The sequence below is a fragment of the Columba livia genome, chromosome 25 (assembly GCF_036013475.1).
Source record: "Columba livia isolate bColLiv1 breed racing homer chromosome 25, bColLiv1.pat.W.v2, whole genome shotgun sequence".
Taxonomy (NCBI): domain Eukaryota; kingdom Metazoa; phylum Chordata; class Aves; order Columbiformes; family Columbidae; genus Columba; species Columba livia.
The window spans coordinates 2,334,163-2,354,219 of NC_088626.1; the positions used below are offsets into that span (position 1 = coordinate 2,334,163).

At 43.8% G+C, this 20,057-nt stretch overlaps 1 protein-coding gene and 1 long non-coding RNA gene across 11 annotated transcripts in view; one reads left to right on the plus strand and one right to left on the minus strand.

Moving 5' to 3' along the window:
• Positions 1-369: 369 nt before the first annotated feature.
• The window catches only part of DOCK5 (dedicator of cytokinesis 5), a 91,584-nt gene continuing 71,896 nt past the window's right edge, over positions 370-20,057 (plus strand). For 3 of the 7 annotated variants that reach the window (XR_010468010.1, XR_010468011.1, XM_065041017.1), the window contains exon 1: positions 14,484-14,692. Coding sequence is in view for 2 of the 7 variants with exons in the window: in XM_065041017.1 (XP_064897089.1) it covers positions 14,485-14,692 (208 nt within the window). In the remaining 5 variants the exon portion in view is untranslated. Of the gene's footprint in view, positions 513-3,264; positions 3,456-5,895; positions 6,088-7,614; positions 7,796-14,021; positions 14,151-14,252; positions 14,421-14,483; positions 14,693-15,252; positions 15,470-20,057 lie in introns of those variants that run through there. The other 4 variants (XM_065041020.1, XM_021280887.2, XM_065041021.1 and 1 more) reach the window with 4 other exon arrangements.
• LOC135576351 (uncharacterized) lies at positions 8,050-15,904 on the minus strand. Of its 4 annotated transcripts, none has more exons than XR_010468053.1 (3): positions 15,683-15,904; positions 13,052-13,669; positions 8,050-10,457 (listed from the first exon to the last, which is right to left on the minus strand). It is a non-coding gene; the product is annotated as an uncharacterized LOC135576351 (long non-coding RNA). The 4 variants fall into 4 exon arrangements; XR_010468054.1 differs by having other exon boundaries at positions 11,996-13,669; XR_010468052.1 differs by lacking the exon at positions 8,050-10,457 and adding an exon at positions 10,487-11,451 and having other exon boundaries at positions 11,996-13,669.

A 20,057-nucleotide genomic window follows, 5' to 3' on the forward strand; every position in this document is an offset into this window, starting at 1 on the left:
AGGATGGGCTCAAGAGGGATTTGACCTCGTGTCTTCCACACGATCCTTTTTGTCCAGCCTGGCCGTGGTGTCTCAGAGGTGCCCGTTGAGTTGTCCAGCAATCAACAGTGACAGCGGAACATGACACTTGTGCATTGGCAGATAACAGCAAACAAGCTGACCTTATGTATCCCGCCTGTCAATAATCCAAGCAACTCTCCTCTTTCCAAAATAACTGCTCTCTTTTTTCTTTCCTGCTTGATCTCTTCTCCCTGCCCTCCCCCCCTTATTTTTTCCACTAGGTAGAACCAGTGGTGTATAATGTAGACATTTCTGTTTGGGGTTAGATGGTTCTCACATATATGTATGTCTTTATACCCACCAGTGAGTGCTGTGGCTTGACTGAATCACTGCTAAATCACCTGCGTGTAAGGGAGAATCAAACCCACCTGCTTAGCAGAAGCCACTGTTCTTTATTTTCATTCTGACCGCAGAGAGAAGGATTCAACGCGTCGGCTGTCAGCAGCGAGACAGTACGTACCAGCCCTGGAGCTGCCACAGACCAGCCAGAGCACTGACAAGCTACTGTCAGATTTCTATTTCTGTTAATGGGAGGTTTAGACAGTGATGCGAATACAAAAGAACATCGTTTTCTCTGTTAGGTGCATGTGCCTGGCTAATGCATAAAGTCTCAATGTCATTCTTGTTTGCATTTTCCCAGGGCATCTGTTTTTTCTTTTTTTCCCCTTTCCTCTATAACTGGACACATTTCACTGCTTTCCTCCACACCGTGCTATATTTTGTCTTGATTTTCTTTTCTTCTCTGCAGCTTCAGGCAGTCAGTCTGTTAACAGCTACTTGTGATGAGGGATGGGAGGAAGGCAGAAATGTAGGCTTGGAAACAGAACAGCAAGCCCTATGGTTCTGCAGCGCATCCCCTTGTCCATGCTGCATAGTCATTAATAAAGTCCCAGGGGATCTTTGCTCTCCGGCTCAGAATCTGGGCTGCCCTTCACAGGGGAGCAAGGATAATGCTCATTCGGCTCTTCCCAAATTCAAATAGGTCTGACCTCTGGGACTGCTCTCATTTCTTGTCTACAGCAGCTCTCTTGCAAGCCAGTGACAACCTAGAGTAGGTGAACTGCAAAATGTTTGGTCTGAGTTTCCTCAGATCCGTTTACAGCAGCTTTATTCAAGTAGCAAAGAAGAACAGCAGTCCAAGATAAATCATGCTGTTTAATGGATTGATTTGTTTAGTAGTCTCACACAGATGAAATTTTGATCTTGGAAAGAAATTCAGGTCAATTTTGAAATTAAAAGTTGAAGGCATTCCTTTAGAAAATGTTTCCTTCGTTCTTCTCACTGAAAGTGTTTGCTGACGTTGACCTGGATTTACAAATTGCTGACTTTTCATCCAAAGTGTAATCAAAGCCTCTAAGAGAATTGGTGTGGAACCTGTGCCTCAGTTTACCATATAACACAGGTGGGTTTGTCACGCTTGCCTTGTAGTGGATCTGTGCAGTGAAGAGCCAGGAATTAAAATTCTCAGGCAGGCGTTTGCAAGCCCCGTCCTCTGCGGCAAGCGCTTCCCAAGTGAAAAACAACTAACTAAAATACTCTTTACACACATACCCCCACACATATATATCGAAACTCTGTTGTGAGGACAGAGGATATCTATAGTGAATACAGATCACGTATATCCTACGTTTCTAGCTCGAGTACTGCACAGTTTTTGAGGCAGTTTGCTCTGAAAAGGGTTAAGGTTTGTGCAGCAGAGGATGGAGGCTGAAGGGCAGCGTGTTGTGCTGCATCTCACCAGGGTGTGTCCCACCACTTGCTGCAGTCTCTGCTGCAGTGAGCTTTCAATCGCGCTCTGGCTGTCTTGTCTCGTTAACCCTCCCGATTTAATGATAATTGGAGATAGCGACCGCGTTCAGACATAGCACCGGTGTGGCTGTGGATCTGAAAGTGCTATTTAGCCCGTGAAGGATGGGAGACTTTGTGCAGCGCCTGTCCCCACCTTGCTCACCCGGGACTTAGTCCAGAAAAGCCCTTTTCTTTTTCACTGATTCTGTGCTGTAGGGAGTTAAAAGGTTCTGTTGTGTATAAGAAGCAGCTAGGCAGAGATTTCAGCACAGCACTTTCAGCATGTCGCCCTGTTAGTAACTTCACACAGTCATCAAACATTTTCTGCGGCGGTTGCTGAATGGTGCTGAATCAATTTGGCACTTGCAAGGAGGAGATTATTAGGCTGTTGAATTTTCTTGAGGTTTTTAACAGTCCTGTAAACTCCTTTTACACATAGTCATAAAAGACGGTGGCTTTTAAAAGTACTGAGAAGCAGTTTTGAGAGGATTAAAAGGCAGATTTTGAGATGATGCTCTGCCTTCCAGCTGCAGTGCCAGCTCTGCTGTGCTGGGCAGCCACCGGCATAGGGTTTAATTATACAGAGCTTTCCATAGCCCCCCGAGTGTGTGTTGTCTTTATGTAAAACCATCCATCTGTAACAGAAATACTGAAATCTTGCGAATTTGTGTATTACAAACTTGGTAGACAGTGCTTGCAGTTATTTTTACATATAAAGGCGGCACTTTCTTAGTGTACCTTGTAATTTATTCCTGCTCTGACACGACGTGCTGCTATAAGCAGAGTTCCAATGTACTTGCTGTTTCATGCTCAAATCTCAGCCTTTTTTAATTGATGTTTTGACCATATTATGCATCCAAGACTTGATCATTCTTCTAAGAAACCGAAGAAGTGGCAGGTATTTTGCTAACCTAAATCTAAAGGTAATATTTAACCGAAACAAAACTATAATTTAGGATATAATTCAATGGCAATTTGCACATTCTTACAGGCTCCTGCTGCTAGCTCATTTGTATGCATGGACTCCTGCAGAATATGTGGCATCCAGACAGAACCTATCAGGCTTCCTGCTAATATTAAAGACTGATTGGAAGATCAGCTTCGGTAATTATAACAGGGCAGACATAATTTTTCCTTGTCTGTGAAGTGTGCACTGCACTTTTGGCACTGGAAATGAGATAAGTTGTTCAATTCCCTCTGATGTTGTGAGAATTCCCAATTCTGTGGCGCCTTCGGAGCAGATTGCAGTAAACTGTCAGTGGGTAGCATTTCTCTTAGAATTATACGGCACATCTATTTTCGAAGAAAGTGCAGAGCCAGACTTCAGAGCTCATTGAACGATGTTACAGAGCAAACTGTTTTAAACTGCATGAACAGTGAAATGCTGCTGATTCATCTGGATCTTTCCTTTCGCAGAGATGAGCTCGAGTGCCACCAAGTGCCAGCGCACAGGCAGAAAACAGCCCTGCCCGATGGACACAAATCCAGCCGATCTTTCAGGGAATGCAGAGATCTGCAGCAGGAGGGATCCGAGCTAAAATAATCTCTGCAATGTAGAAATATGAAGACTTGAAGTGTGGATTTACAGCCTAGGTTCTATCAGAGAGGTAAAACTTATTGCAACTTAGTTAATTACAGATTTAGCCACATTCTCAGCTTGAATTTGTTGACTGAAACAATGGTTCAGTAGTTAATGTACCAGATATGGAGCCTACAGCACAGTTTAGACTAAAAAAGTACCAGATGCTTTGGTTGTGATCGTGTCCTTTTCCTCACAAGCCAGAGAATCAGCAGAATTGTGAAGGGGTGGCCTGAAAACTAATGAAAAGTTGCTGAGCTGGATTTTGCATACAGGGAAAGAGCTGGAAAGGACCTGGTTCTGTTGGGCTCTGAAATGCTTGTTCTGCAGGTGGCAGGAGAAGGGATCCTGGTGTGAAACTGTGGCAGCCTGTGGGGGAGACAGTATGTCATAGGAATGCATTGATCTTATGTAATGTTAGAGAAGGAAGCTCGCCAGAACTGACGTAAATAGAGAGCTGGAACATTTTTAGGTATAAAATCCTCTTAATTCTCAAGTGGACTCTATCTGCCAGGACTTGCTGTGCTGGTATTTATTTCTATACCACTCAAGGTGATCCAGGTTTGTCCTGCATTCCTTCTGCTGTGTTATGAGAAAGGACTGATGCCTGGGGTTTAAAACTCAGGTGATATAAACTCTTGCTATTCTCTTCCCATTAGGAGAGCTTTACTGAATTGTACCATCTCTGGCAGCGTATTACCAAGAATTTGGTCTTTTTTCACTCCTTGATTTTTTTTGAACAACATTTGGAAGACCTTATCCTAATTATACTGGACTGCTCCAGCAGTTCTGTTAATAAGTCTGGAATACTTGCAGAAGAAATTAAACCTATCAACTGCAATATGAGTAGACAGCCTTGTGTCTTTTGCAGGAGATTCCTCGCAGAACAGGGACTCCAGCCCAGGGGAGAATTGTTGCCTATAGTGTATTTTCTCATCATTACTTGCATATGAATCTGATATTTCCTAAGTGGGCAAAAGCTATGGTAGCCTATGAATTTTTCTTTTCTATCTTAGAAGAAAGAATGCAGAGTCCCTTTGCTCAGGCAAGACGAGATCAGTCTGTTCCCTGCAGTGCTGAAACGAGCATTTCTATGTTCATAGGGCTGGGGATGGCTCTATAACATCGCACATCAGGCCTGCTACTGCCTTCCCTCCGTAAAACAAGGCATTGAACTGCTATCGATGCATCAGTCATCCCATCTGGTACGCTCCGGAACCAAAGAGAGCTGAATCACCAAACTGAAGAGTCAGAGCCAGTCCCGTAATTGATGGGTTTCTATCTGAGGGTGTGAGAACCGTTCCAAGGCCTGAGTGGTGTCAGGATGGCACTGAAGGCAGCAAGCGGGGCTGATTTACTGCAGCTGACATCCAACATTCTCATTTGCCTTCTGATGGAGGCTTTGCACTAGTAATTACAGATTGCACATGAGCACCCATAAAAATTGCACATATTTCCTCTTAGGACCAAAGGCTCCATCCTTTTTGTGCAGTTACGTGAGGTTTCTATTTCTTAAGTAGTATGTGTCTCTAATTTCTATCTCAAGACTGGACTAATGTCCCAGGCTAAAGGCTGTCATCTCTCTACTTGTTACTGCATAGGCTTATTAAAAGATGTGTGCCCAATTCTGGAATCCCACAGTGCTTAATCCTCCACCATGAAGCTGGTGTTGGATCAAGCACTTTGTCTTACTCCAATTAGTCTTTGATGTCAGTAAAGCAACAATATCATCAAGTCTTCCTGCCTTTCTCGTGGCGTAGTTTTGATGAAGAAATTAATGTTTTTGGGCTGCTGTGTTAGATTTATTTAGGCTGAATTCCTTGGGCAGAGTGGTGACAATCTGTTCCTCTTCGACGGCTGTACTGAACTCACTAATTAAAATCCAGCCGAATAGGAGGACGGTGGGAAGCTGTTTCTGACCTACTACAGGGAGTTACCAGTTGCCAGCAAGTAGTTTTCTTGCTTGGTTGCTTGTGCTTTGCTAGAGGCAGTGCATACATTTCTGAACGCCTGGCAACAGTGATCTGACGTCAGCCCAGGCGCACTCCTGAGCTGCAGAAATCGTGTCCCTTGGTCCATTGTCACCGTGGGCTCCCCGTCACCGAGCTGCGTTTTGCCATTGCAGGGATAGACTGTGGCTTGGATTTCCTCACTGCACAGAGAAGTGAAAACGTGGTGCTTGGCCTGGCTAGAGACGGGGTTAGAAACAGTGCTGGTGGTGGGTGTGTGGTACATAAAACACAAAACTAAACCAGGGTTGGCATGGTGTACAGAGGGTATTTGATACATTGCTGTGAAGTTTGTCTTCCGTGTGGGTTTTAAAAATCCAATAGCCACTCAATCACTTTTAAAATTTTGGACTTATGGCTTTGAAAAGCGAAGATGTTTTGAGCTGTAGTTCATGTGCACAGCGTCAGAGAATCCTTACAGAGCGTCACTCCACAAATGCACTTTTTGTTCTCACGCAGAAAATACTGAGAGCATAATGGAACAGCACATTTATCTCCTCTTATGTCTCTGTTGGTCGCAAAATCACAAACCAGGCTGTGGCCTCTTCAGAAAGTGGTCCAGGGCTGTATGATTCTGCAGGGAAGAGCATCCCAGCCCAGCACTGGCAGTTTCCACGCTGATCTCTCAGTGGCATCTAGTGCTGAACGCAGGTAACAGCGCCTTCTCACAACCGTTTGGGGCTGCAGTAACCTTGAGGGATTCCCCTGAGACAAAGCACTTTCTATGCACAATATCCACTCCCACGTGAGGGCTGTATGCTTAGACCTTTTAAAATCAATTATTTCTAATGCCTTCCTTCTCCCTACTTGCCTTTGGTTTTGGTATTTACTGATGTATTTGTCATCAATTCTCACTCTAAGGGATTTAGGATGTCCACAGCCCTCAGTGCTCATCTCCATTTCCCCATAGCTGAGATTTCTCCATCCCATTACAGTCGTAAAAGTTTTTTGCTTTTCTGGAGGGATGAAACAATCCAATAGATTCTTTGTTAGAACAAACCTCGCACTATGGGAGCATCACGACAACAGAGAGGGTGTCTGTGAATGTTCCTGAGTGTTCAAGCTCTGCGCCCCTTTTGCAAGGTTTGTGTTGGAAAGGGAGGGCAAGAAGGGACTAAGTACACAGGACTTATATTTCTAGAATGGAGGGGTTCCCAGGAGGAGGATTCTGCTTCTGGAGAATCAACACTGAATGAGACATTACAAGAAATTTTGTTTAAAAATGAAAGCCTTTTTCAAGCTGGAGAGAACTGACGTGCACAGAGGACATTGAAAGCTCTGAAGACCGTCTGTTATCAGCAGGGCTGCACGCATCAAGCAGTACCCTAGAGAAATTAGTATTGTATTGCTATTGTTTCTCAGTGTTGGTTCTTCATCTTGTGAATGTGTCTCTTTCCTCTTTTTCAATGGGAGAAAAGGGAAATAAGACAGTTGAAGAAAAAAATTAGAAAGATAAAACTCATTGAAAGAGTCAGTATTAGATGAATGGAGAAGTTCTCAGGGCTATGAATGTATCATTTGTGTGCTCATTTATTCCTGTGCAAATAGAACTGAGTCATAAGAAGCATACAGTCTTTATTTTTTTATTATAAAGTGTACATCACGTAATCAAACTTTATGCTTGTTCAGAGCATTTCCTATGAAGATCTCTAAGCTGCTTATGCAGAGAAATCAAGCCCAGCAAGTAAATATAGGGAGGTTTGTCTTTACTGAGGGTGCAAAGAATGTGCTGTATCCAGAACCCTTAAGCTGTAGATTAATACTTCTGAAGAGCTGCACATAAACATTTATTGTTGTAACAAAATAAGGCACATCCACATCTTTATAGGTCAATACTAAGTGGACATTCATCTCAGCCACAAAATGTGTGTCTGGATATTAGATTTGGTGTGATCTGGATAATATCTTGGGTGCCTTCGTTGTTTGTGATTAGGTCTAGAAGCTGCAGCACTTAGGATTAGCTTGAGCTCATCAGCTCTAAGATTGATTTGATTTTTCATTCTATCAGCACTGATTTATTATTGAAGAAATAATTACCTATGATGGTAGAGACAAGCAGGCATCAAACTCCTGTGAGATCAGAGGGCTTCTAACTTAAATAGGTGGATTTGGCTTTTTGCTAAAGTCTGCCAAAATCAGAGGCTTGATTTGGTAGTAATACTTTTCATATCGACTTCCCAGGAGCAGAAGAAGGAAAGAGTGCTGCTTTAAAACAGGAATTACTGACTGCAGTCTGCTGAAGACAAGTCCGAAGATTTATTGGAAGCTCATTTCCAGCCTTGGAAATTTTGATTAAATCTGACCACGCTACCCCCTGCTGAGGACACTTTCGGGAACAAGCTCTTCAGACATTAAAGATGTAAGAGATACATTAAATATAAAATAGTCGATATTCATGATTTGGCTGTGATGGATAGATACCACAGGCATTGCAAGAGGGCTTCTGCTAATAGGCACTTTGGAATTAGCCAGTGATTTTAATGAAAATGCCTGCCAGCACTTCCTCCTCTTCATCTTTCACATGATCTTGAAAAGGAGGGAGGAGCAGGATTACTGGCACAAATGTCAAATGTGAATTCAGAGTTTGCAGGTCTCTTGGTGCCTATTGTTTTATTGCAGTTGTGGCTCCAGGTGAGAGTTCTGGCCTCGGAAAACTCAACCTGGATTCGCGCTGGCATCAATAAGCAGAGTTTGTCTAAGATACTAAACTACTGCCTAGAGCAAAATGTGTCCCTCATTGATTAACACTGCTTGCAGTTCATGCTCTTACAGCAAGAATTTTGCTGGAATCCTTATCTTTCTAAAGATAGTCTGAGCATTTCTACTCACTTAATCTCTCGGCTCCTCAAGTGTTGGTAAAACACCTTTCTATCTGTTTTCAGTGCTAAAACAAACTTTGATCACAGCTTTCCTGACACGTCAGAGGCTGTGCTGCCATCCAGAGACCTGGACAGGCTGGAGAGTTGGGCAGGGAAAAATGTAATGAAATAGAACAAGGGCAAGTGTAGAGTCTTGAATCTGGGTAGGAACAACCCCAGGTTCCAGTATAAGTTGGGGAATGACCTATTAGAGAGCAGCGTAGGGGAAAGGGACCTGGGGGTCCTGGGGACAGCAGGGTGACCATGAGCCAGCACTGGGCCCTTGTGGCCAGGAAGCCAATGGTACCTGGGGTGGGTTAGAAGGGGGTGGTCAGTAGGTCAGAGAGGTTCTCCTGCCCCTCTGCTCTGCCCTGGGGAGACCACACCTGGAATATTGTGTCCAGTTGTGGCCCCTCAGTTCCAGCAGGACAGGGAACTGCTGCAGAGAGTCCAGCGCAGGGCAACAAAGATGCTGAAGGGAGTGGAGCATCTCCCGGGTGAGGAAAGGCTGAGGGAGCTGGGGCTCTGGAGCTGGACAAGAGGAGACTGAGGGGGGACTCATCCATGTTTCCAGATATCTAAAGGGGGAGTGTCAGGAGGATGGAGCCAGGCTCTTCTGGGTGACAACCAGTGATAGGACAAGGGGTAATGGGTGCAAATTGGAACACAGGAGGTTCCACTTAAATTTGAGAAGAAACTTGTTCCTGGTGAGGGTGGCAGAGCCTGGCCCAGGCTGCCCAGGGGGGTTGTGGAGTCTCCTTCTGTGCAGACATTCCAACCCGCCTGGACACCTTCCTGTGTAACCTCATCTGGGTGTTCCTGCTCCATGGGGGGATTGCACTGCATGAGCTTGCCAGGGCCCTTCCAATCCCTGACATTCTGGGATTCCTCACTGTTCCATGTGTTGTAAATATGGAGTAGTTATGTATTCAGTAATCTTCTCCTTTATCCTTTTGTCTTTTGCAGTGAAATGTCTCTTACGGCTAGGTGAAGAATGCCACAATAGCAGCAATAACAAAGCTGGTTTTTCTATCAGGAAATTAACTGAGCTCTGCTGTATCTCACTGATTATAAAACTGGTTTAATTTTCCATTGTAAATGGGAACAATATAACATAATAAACCCCACAGTATGTTGGCATTGAAATTAAGCGTTTTATCCGCAATACATTTCTACAAAGCATTTATTTCCATAGTAATGATTCCATCAGATAGCACAAGGGGGCTCGGGCATATTCATGGTGTGAATGGTGTCATGAAACACTTATTGCCCTGGAGATGCTTTTTTGCTGTTCAAATTTAGCAGAATTCTGTGCTTCCTTTCACAGCTCCAAACCATTCCTGGGGCTGCTATATGCAATTGCTTACCTAGAAAACAATATTAGAAAGGGGCCAAAAATATAACCTTATGACCATATAGTTCTGTAGAAATGATTCAATATCCAGCTGTTGGGAAAGATCTTGGCATCATGACTTGAAATATATCAATGATCTCCAACTGAAATTAATGAGACCAACATTTGGTGCATGAAATGTGAAAAGCAGGTGAAACAATTTCTTTCAATGTGGCTGTGTTGGTTTACATCCATTGAGGATTGTGACCACTGAATGAGTTACTAAAATGAATAATAAAGTCTGGCTTCCAGCACCAGTTCATTCATGAGCTGAAGAGTTGAATTTGCTGCTAGTCCATGAGGCTCTTTCTCAGTGCATGTGGCAGCAATAAATGGACTCAAGTGAATTATAGATGATGAGGACAGTTAAAAGCAGTTTTACAAGTGAGACCTCTGAATGCTGTGCCACTTGAGGTGTCATTTCCCATTGTGTTTCATTTCAGGAATATTGGATTTGGGACTTAGCAGTAGTTACAGGAGGGAGGTATTGGCCTTTTCACATTGAGTTGGTGCAGTTGGTAAATGAAGGCATGGATCACGCTGGCATTTGCAGCATTGAACGGACTGTTAAGTGTTGCAGACGTGGTGTTACACCTCACATTTTCTAATTGTCTAATGAAGCAAATATCCTCCCGAGCTTTGCAACTAATGCAAAAGTTGATTGTATGATTGATGCTTTGATTTGCATGGGTAGAATTCATGCCTGAACAAAGCGAGAGATCACCATCTGGATAAAATGCAGACTAGATAGGAAGATTCTTCTGTCTTTCCTTAAAAAGAAGCAGATGGAGGAGGGGTAAGCAAGCAAAGCTTTGAAATTTTAATAAACTCAGACATAAAACTACAAAGCGATTAAAATGGAAACACCAAGTGACTGATTACTCAGAACCTGTTCATCTGACTTACGGATACATCAAGGCAGAAATGTTCAAAGCTGCCTAAGGGTTGTTATAGTCCCATTCCTGCTTAATTGAAAAGGAGTCAGGTTTCAGTAGTCAGGTGGCTTTGGAAATATTTGCACAAAATCACAAAACAGAGATGATTGCATTTCATGTAAAATTCATCTTAAGAAAAAGCGATAAACCTGTTTAACAAACCATTACCCTGCTCAGCACCTTATGACACCAACTCAACAGGGACAAAATTGTTTTGGAATCAACAGCTCAGCCCCGTGAGGATGGAGGAGATGCAGGAAATCCAGGGGACGTACCCAGCACTGTTCCTACATTAATTTCAGCAGGAATTAGCTTTTAAGGGATTTTTAAAGTGCTACTAGGCACCTTTCAGCATCATTAAGCATCTAAATATCTTTACAAATCTGTCCCTGAGACATCTATCGGTTTTGGACAGGAAATCTACCGCTTACATCACGTAATTGCTTTTGGTATTGTTAAACAAAAGCAGCAAATTTATCCAGTATCTTCTCTATTAGTTGTCTTCTCAGAAGGACTCTTTACCAATGTTCTGCTTGTCAGCCTAGAATACCATGCAGGATAACGGCAGGTTATCCTATGCATGAGCTGCTGTTGGTTACACGGTCCTTTGCTTACTCTTAATTGTAAATAGGAGAAAGTGCTTCTGTACATGTCACTCATACCTTACTTCCATGTGAAAATTAATAGGTGGGCTGTAGTAGCTGTAAACTTTGGTTTGGTTAATGGATGCTTGCCCTTGCTGGTGTGGAATAATCCAGAAAAAGAGATTGCCAGTGAAATGGGTGGCAGGTACATAGTGGGTTCGTTGAAAAGTTGTTTAGAAGTATCTCTGTTACATTGACAGAACAACAAAAAGAACTGACAATAGCGTAATGCAAAGTAAGTCACAAAGCTAACTAACATTACCATACAAGCATTTGCCTTATTTAGGTAAGAAAACGTGCAGTGAAATATTCAGCTAAAAATTCATCTGGGCTGTGAGATTTTCAGATAATATGTTAAATACTATTCCATGATAAAACATGTGCAGGCAGATGGATAAAACCACTGTTTTCTCCTGTTTGTGGTGTACATGTGTATTTGCATATTTAATTGCTTTTATAGCTTACACTGCTGCTTTTGTAGTTATGGTGATCGGAAATTCTGGTCCAATTCTGAACCAGATCTAATAACTCATCAGCTAGAGGAAGTGACTTACTAAATTAATGAACAGATGGCTTTAGTTGTGGTAGTAGTTTTTAGTTGGTGTGTTACAACTGCTTCACTATTTAATCTGTTTCTCCACCCTGTTCCCGTGTCCTTTATCTTGCTTTGGCTTGTAAGCTGCTTGATTCAAGTGCCATCTTTTTGGTTTGTATATGCACAGAACCTACCTATAAAAGATCCAGGCTGGTGACTGGAAGAATTCTTCAGGGCTATCACGGGAAAAGTCTTATTTTCCATTCATTCAGTGAAGGTCGGTGTTGTTCTTATTTGGGACACAGGAGGGCACTGGAATTACATTTTTTGATCTCCAGTTGGGCCACAAAAGATGCAGTCAGTGCTTCACAAGTGTTTTCAAGACATGGGGTTCTTTCTAATGAGTCTGTTAACTTCACACTTTGAAGTGTTTGGTTTAGGTAAAGATTTGACTTCAGCAGTCTGATAATTTGCAAATGTGCTGTTCTTTCCATTATGAAATAAAAGACCCGGGAGTAAAATGACTTTCTTAGTGCACTAAAAATGTGAATGAGCCGTAGTCACCCAAATTCCCTCCAGCTCTGATCAGTAACATGATGTGGTATAAACTGAGTTAATTTCTGATGTAGCCTCAATTAGAATTTAACTATCTGTCCTGCTCCTGTTTGGGGCAGAGAACAGAGTCCAGACTGCTCACCATGAATGGCCCTGGTTAAACACCACCTGAGCATTAAAAGAAAGAAAGACAGAAGGAAACAAATGTCTGCGGTAATATTATAAAACTAAACAAAATGCTTTCAGAAATAAAACCTACTTTCAGTGATAGCTGAAATTGCTTCCTTCATGTGCCCCTGAGACTTGCAAATCATTATATTTAATGAATCATTCACCAACTTTCCCTACTTCAGTAACAGAAACAGCTACTCTAGTTACTACTTGTCTCTCTATCTTTCATGCTCTCCTCTGTTTTTCATTTGCTGCCAAGAATTTGCTTTACCTGGGTTGGAAAATACTGGCAACAGCTCAGCCAGCTTAGCTCCAAACTGGAGAATCTTAAAGTAAAATCGAGGTTCTAGACTGTCAGCGAGACTCTTAGAGAACGTCTGGCCAAAGGTCTTTGCAGCCAGAAAACACATAGTCTTTCAAAGACTCAATTCAGCATCTTCATGAACACTTTTCTTCTTTAATAATCTGGCCCCAGGTCTAAGCACATCCCACAGTCCCTCTCTTGTCATCTATGAGATACTCACCATCAAGCTGTTTCTCTTCTGTATTTGGGATGATGCTACAGAAGGCCCCAGCTAAGCGTAAATGGAACAGAAACCAGAAAAGAAACAGATGTTTTTGTCTTTCCAAGCAGGGTCGTTTTAACTAATTTTGGATGTTGGCACACACATGGCACCTTGAATTGCGGGGAGGAGTGTTTAGCTCGAAGCACTGAAACTTCTACAAGGTGAACGCTTCAGGCATTGCTGGAGCAGCTCTCCAGGGATGGACGGAGTGTTCCCTGGGCCAAAGGGAATGCAGGGGGTGCAGAAAAGCAGCAGGCTGCTCCGCATGGCTTCTTCTGCACTGCTAAATCATAGGGGTTTGTGCATAAGAGCAATGACTTCAGATGTGTGCCAGTACATCTGATCGTGGTTGCCTGGCTTGAATTAGTGTTTTATAAATAACAAATTAGTTAATCAACTCCAGCTTGCAAATATTTTCCTTTTTTTCCTTGTTCTACATTTCGTCGAAGCCTCAGGTGCCGTTGAAGTGTTGAAAGAGCCCGTGTCCATATTTAACCTCGGAGCCGCAGTGTTCCCATGATCACATGTGCACATCTGAACGGAGCCGAGAGCTTCTCAGTTGTGTCATGAGCAGCCCTTGGGACAAGATCAAAACATCATTTTAGAGAAGGGTTTGGCCGTCTGCTGCAAACTGGGTGTAGCGTTACTGCACATCACAGCCAGATGAGTAACGCTCTGCGTGTGTGACAAATGCATGGGCCACACATTCTTGACGGATGACAGATCACCACGTATTGTTAAAAACCAGTATATTGTACAATAGTGATAAGGTGTCCTTACGTTTAAAATCCTGGCTTGCAAATAACATGTTTATTTGTTAGAGCAAGCTACTGGTAATTAATTCTTATTTATACTACTCTGGCACTTAGAGGCGCCAGTGAAGATCAAGGCAAATTAAACTTGTTAAAAACACAGGTGGGAGAGTCTGCAGCATGGAAAGCTGTGCTGAACGTGCAAGAGGGATGGAGGCTGAGAATCAGAGAGAGATGAAGTGATTTGCCTGGGACAGCACAACAGCTGAGCCATGCCGCTACCCCCAGTGCTTCTCACTCGTAATGTAAAATAACAAAAAATATTATCTCCCCAGATTTTCATGCGTTAGTGCATTTAAACAGGTTTTACAATATTGTGAATTATCAGAGTTCTTGTTGCCTTTCAGGGGAACCTGGATCTCCTAAAGCTTTGCAAAGAATCTGCCGCTCTGATTTGCAATGGCACTGCTTAATGAAGTAGTAGGTCTTGCTGAATATCCCAAACAACTTGCCGGCGACAGAACTACAGAAGCAGCCAGTCTGGTTCTGGTCAGACCGTCCAACCTGCCCCACAGGTACGTGCACAGCTCCTGTCTCTGTGTCGCCAATCTGAAATACTTTATTGAGTCCCAGTTCACAATGCTGGAGCCAAGTGGAGGTTTACGCCATCCAGTCAATTTGATGAACAAGAACATTGAATCTTTAGCAAAGTGCGGTCCTGTGACCGTTCCTCCAGATGTTCAAGTACTTTTCACAGAATCACAGAATGTCAGGGGTTGGAATGGACCTCAGAAGATCATCCAGTCCGAGCAAGAACACCTACAATTTGAAAATCTAATTATGGAAGGTTTATATTTTATTCATACTTATTATATATTTATATTTATTATATATTTATTTTTATATACTTATATTTATGGTATATTTATTTTTATATGTTTATATTTATTATATATATTTATATTTTGCCATCTGCTCTTCTAAGAGTTATAATTGGCGTACACTGCTTTTACATTGTGTTATTTAGTATTTTAAGGCCACTACCTTAATCTGGAGGCATGGCTCGTACATCAGAGTACCCAGCTGGGTTGACATTACACCACACTACTTCTTAAAGAAATTTGTTTTGCTTTAACTTTTAAAACAACCCTTTTGTTTTCTTAGTTATTAATGAGTTACTTTAAAAAAAAAAAAAAAGGTATTTATATTAACAGTGGGAAAACGTCTGCGTGTTTATACATCAATAGCGATAATAAGAACCATTAACCGTAGCTCCCCCGTTCCCGATAGTGTTTGCGTCTCTCCCCCGTGTCCCATTAGCACCTTGCGGGTCGGTTCCCCGGGGCGGGCCGGCCCGGGAGCAGGTGATCCCCGCCGGGGCGGGGACGAGCCGCTTCCCTCCCTCTTTTTCCTCCCTCCTCGTCCCTCCTTCTCCTCCGCTCGGCGCGGCGGGGGAGGCAGGAAAGTTGGGCGGCTGCCGGGAAGTTTGGGAGCCATGGCGGAGCGGGCCGGGCTCGGCGGGGCGGCGCTGGGCGAGCGGCCGCGCTGAGCCCGGCACAACCCGGCCGGGGAGCCGCCGCCATGGCCCGCTGGATCCCCACCAAGCGGGAGAAGTACGGGGTCGGTGAGTGGCAGCCCAGACCCCCCGCCCCATGTGCCCCTTCCCCGCGCTCCTGCCTTTGTGTCGCCCCCCGCCCTGCGGTCCTGACCCCCCCGGGAGCCTCCGCTCCCTCCCCGGTGCGCTGCGGCCCCGGCTTCTCTGCACCGCGCGTTCATGTACTTCCCCGTCTAGAATCGTTTCTTTCGCATGCCCTTGAGCCGTTTCTGCTCCACACACCTTCCTTCTCTCCTTCTCTCCTTCTCTCCTTCTCTCCTTCTCTCCTTCTCTCCTTCTCTCCTTCTCTCCTTCTCTCCTTCTCTCCTTCTCTCCTTCTCTCCTTCTCTCCTTCTCTCCTTCCTCTCTTCCACTTTCAGCTCTCAGCAGTGAGCGTTCACTCTTTGAACCCCTGGGGATGGAGGGATGGATGCAGTGTGTGTGTGTCCTGCTCACACGCCCAGAGCTCTGCGTTTCTGCAATCCTGCAAGTTGGGGACTGATGTTTGTAATTTTGCCTCTCCAGCGTGTTTTATAGCGAGGAGTGCTCTAGCGCAGCAGCAAAAATGAAAATGTGGATAGAAAAAGCAATGGTAGGATAAGATAGTTGTAGTGAGTGAATTCAGGAGTGTGTCTGACATCTTTGCAGGGGATGGAAATCTTGATGTAGGGCGAGGAATGGTGAAAACTTGACACCTTGTGCCTTCTGTACTGCTGCTTCTTGACGTTTGAAAGGAGATAGTTGAATGCTGGCTTGCTTTTCTGGAGGAGGAACGTCATCAGTAGTGTTGCTGATCAGTTCTGCTTTTCTTGAGAGTTTGACAAGTTGAAAACCATATCATTTTGAGGTTGCTTGTGAGAATTGGGCAGAGAACAATAGGCAGGAAACCACTAATGACACCAATAACTGATAGTTTGTTTTAATGAAGACTGATCTTCTTTGCTCCTTGTGTTCGCTGTGGACTTCCTGATGTGAGAAAAGAATATAATTTCATGCTTGCAAAGTGTTAATTGCCTTGACTCCCATGAGGTGGTTTATTCAAGTTCAGTCCATGAGTTTAAAGGTGAAGAGCCTCATCCTGCACATTTTTTTCTGGATTGAAGTAAGTTACTGGATTTCCCAGTGCCTTTGCAGAGCGGCAGCGCGTTTCTCGCAGGACTGTGGCACAAGCTTCAGAGACACCATACGCAGCACAACCTTATCTAAGTTCTGCTCTGGTAACCAGGAGGGTGTGTATTGAACGCCCTGAACTTTGTTTCTTGCTGTGTAGGTAACAGCCCAGGCTATTTATATGTATTTATATATAGGTATGACTTGGTGAGATTACTATGACCATCAGGAATTTAAAAATTTTGGCGTTCTTGTGAAGTAGACTATATGATGCTAGTATGATTGGCTACGCTAGATTATGGTGGGGTTTTTTCAAGCCCAGCTTTGAGCAAGGCTCTGCTCCCTCCAGAATGGCCCTGGGCACTGGGATGAATCAGAGGCACTCCTCTCGTTTCCTTTTTTATTGGCTTCCGGGGAGTTTTTTTGTGCTGGCCTGAGCCAGCTGCTGGTTATGACAGCTCCTCTGCCGGAAAGGGCACCGGCCCGTGAGTAAGCCGGGTGGAGGGAAACACTGCATTTCCCTTTATGTTACCAAACTGAAAGTGTGCTCATGGGAAGCAGCCCCTTAATTCTGTGTGCTCATACAGCGGCGTGCAGACACAGGGACCGAACTGACACAGAGCCTGTGATGCTTCAGCTCTTGCGTTTAATTCACAACCAGAACTGATGGGTTTAATCGACAGGCAGCGAACAGAACGATGTTTGCAGTGAGTTGCATGTTTGATACATGGCGTTAATGGAATCAGGATTTTGTCAATTTGATCTTTGCAGGCTCGCTGTTATTTTGTCTACAGTTGCGTCCCGTGCTGTGCTCCAGGTACCGCTCCTCATTGGTTTTGTGCTTTGAAGAAGTTGATGAAGATGGAAAGGGAAACATGAGCTTCTTGGGCCATTAGTCTGCCTCCTAACCAAGGTTCCCATTAGTACTAATTATGGAGGTGTTTGTAATGAGGGTAATACCACTGATTTGCATGATACAGGCCGTTAGATGGTAAGAGCTTTCATTCACTGTGGTAGCTGTGAAGTTTAAAGATGCAAGTTCGTTCCTTTCAAAAAGAACACACACATTGTGGCTGTTAGTCATCTGTGCTTTGGAAATGAATATAAAGCCATTTGCATTTATTTTAAACACATTCCTGTAAATCAGAACGCAGTCAGAAATTCCAAGAAGTAAACGATGTGATTCAGTGTCAGTTGTCTGATTTTTTTGCATTTCAGTTCAGGATGTGTTATCTCCTGGGTTATTCTACAGATTTGTCGATTGCCCGTTCAAACTGAGTTGCTGCCCTCTGGTTCTGTCCTCAGTTGGTTAAACCTGGAGCCCGCTGCTTTTAGCGGGGATAATCCAGGTGGCACGTGGGCTGAGTTTGACGTGGCAGAGTGTGACATTGCAAACTGTGGCGTTTTTAGGGACGCACAGTGAGAGACAAATGGCTTGCTGTTTCTCACTTGAAATGTATTTTGGACCCGGTAGCAGATGGGATTTTGGAAGCCTCAGCCTTGTAAAGGGGCAGAACTGTTGCTGGTCGTCTGATGGGCAACATCTCGCCTCTCTTAGCACCAGGATCTTCTGGGTCTCACAAAACTGCTTTGCAACGTGCTTCACCTCTACTTTGGGAAGGAAAGCTACTACCTGGTGTATCTTCCTTGAAAGCTCTTCAGTTCTAGCGCCAAACTAAATGAAGTGACCCATTCTTGATCAGGTGCTTCTCTCATAAACCGTGTCATTTGCAGAACGCCTTTCTTGCCGACTCTTTTCAGTCCAAAGAGCGTGCTCTGAAGGGAAGAGTGCCTGAATGACTCCCCACCATTTCTAGCTTTTATTATCCACTTGTTTTAAAATTATTAACTTAGCCCATAAGGAATCAACAACGTAATTATTTTCTTTTTCTGCTGGCAGTGACATGGGCTTGCGTTAACTTCAGCTTAAGTGTTACATTAAAAGCAGCTCTTTCTTTAGCCATCATCTGTTCTTAGCGTGCAGGCGCCCTTTGTGGACCGGAGAAGACTGTATTAATGGTTTCATTACCAAATACGAGAGAATCCGTTCCATTTTGCTTTCAGAACCCTTTTTCTGATCCTTCTTACAGGCAGGAGCAGCCTGGTGAGCCAGGACAGGAACCAACCCAGCTCAGCACCAATTCTGAAATGAAAAGCGCTGAGTTTTCAGCCAGAATGGTTTCCAGGTGACTGTAATGATGCTTCAGGTGCACACACGCTTTATATGTCACCTTCTTGAACTAACAGGATGTGAAGTGTTTGTTGATGATTATGTAGTTTGAGCTGTGTACGTACCTGTTGTTCAGCCAGTCCGCAAAGAAATTATTAACTGAAGTTTTATGGGAAGAGCTCTGCGACGTGAGGTTCACCATGGGCCGTTCACGTACCGCAAAATGCTTCAACCCAGCGACAAACCCCGGGCTTTTCAGCAAAATACTGAAAGCCACAAATTGTGATCGTCGGCTTAGAAGGAGCAAGTGGAAGCTCAAGCAGCGTTTGTTGCCTGTGATCTCTCCAGATTGTTAAATGTAGAACTTAAAATACTATTGTGAGCCCACAAAAACTCCGCTGGTCAGTGAGGTATTTCAGTACATCGTTTGTAACCTTTGTAGTCTCTGAGTAAAACCAGAGTCCTGTTTTGTTTAGAAAATGTCTTAAAATACTGGATTGAAGGGGAGCTAATGAAAGCAGTTTGGTTGCCCTGTGGAAAGCGGTTTGATCTGGTGCGTTTTTGAAGGCGAGGAGCTGGGAGGGAAAGGCTGAGAAACTCTTGGGCAGCTTTAATTCCCAAGCTCTCCCTGCATCTTCACATCCCATCGCAGGATTTCCCATTTGCATTTCGAGTCTGCAGATACACGGGTGGCTCTTTGAAAGGGAATCGTTCGATTTGACCTTAACCATATTACCTCATTTGTTTGTTGGTTGGTTCTTTTTTCTTTATTTAAATATATATATATATATATATATATATATATATTTGTAAACCGACAGGTAATTACCCCTGACTGGTGGCCTTTTAAACCCATTACATTTTTCCCTGCTGGAGGCACCCAAGTGGAGGACTTTCCTTGTCGTGAAGAAGTATTTACTTTGTTGAAATACCATGTGGTGGTTGAGTTACAATCAGCTGCGTCATGTCTTAGGAATGGCAGTAATTTTTCAAATGTAAACCAGTCCCTGCCAGCTCCATTTGTGATTTATGTGAGCAGAAATGCAGAGGAGCAGAGAGGAACTGAGAGTGCTGCAGAATCAGATTTTCTGGCTAATGGTTTCATTTGTGATATACTGGGCTATCAGGTCTTGGCTTCATGTTCAAAACTCATACGTCTTGTGCGAAGTTGTCCCATAATAGTCTGTGATCAAAGGAGTTTCACAGTACTGATAGTTGCACATCATGTAAAATTAGAGGTAAATTCACATTTGTTTCAACTTGTTCCTTGCCCTGGACTTCCCTTCTAACTGGAACTGGAGTCAACTGTTGTGCAGCAGGTTCTTGACAAGGGCTCTA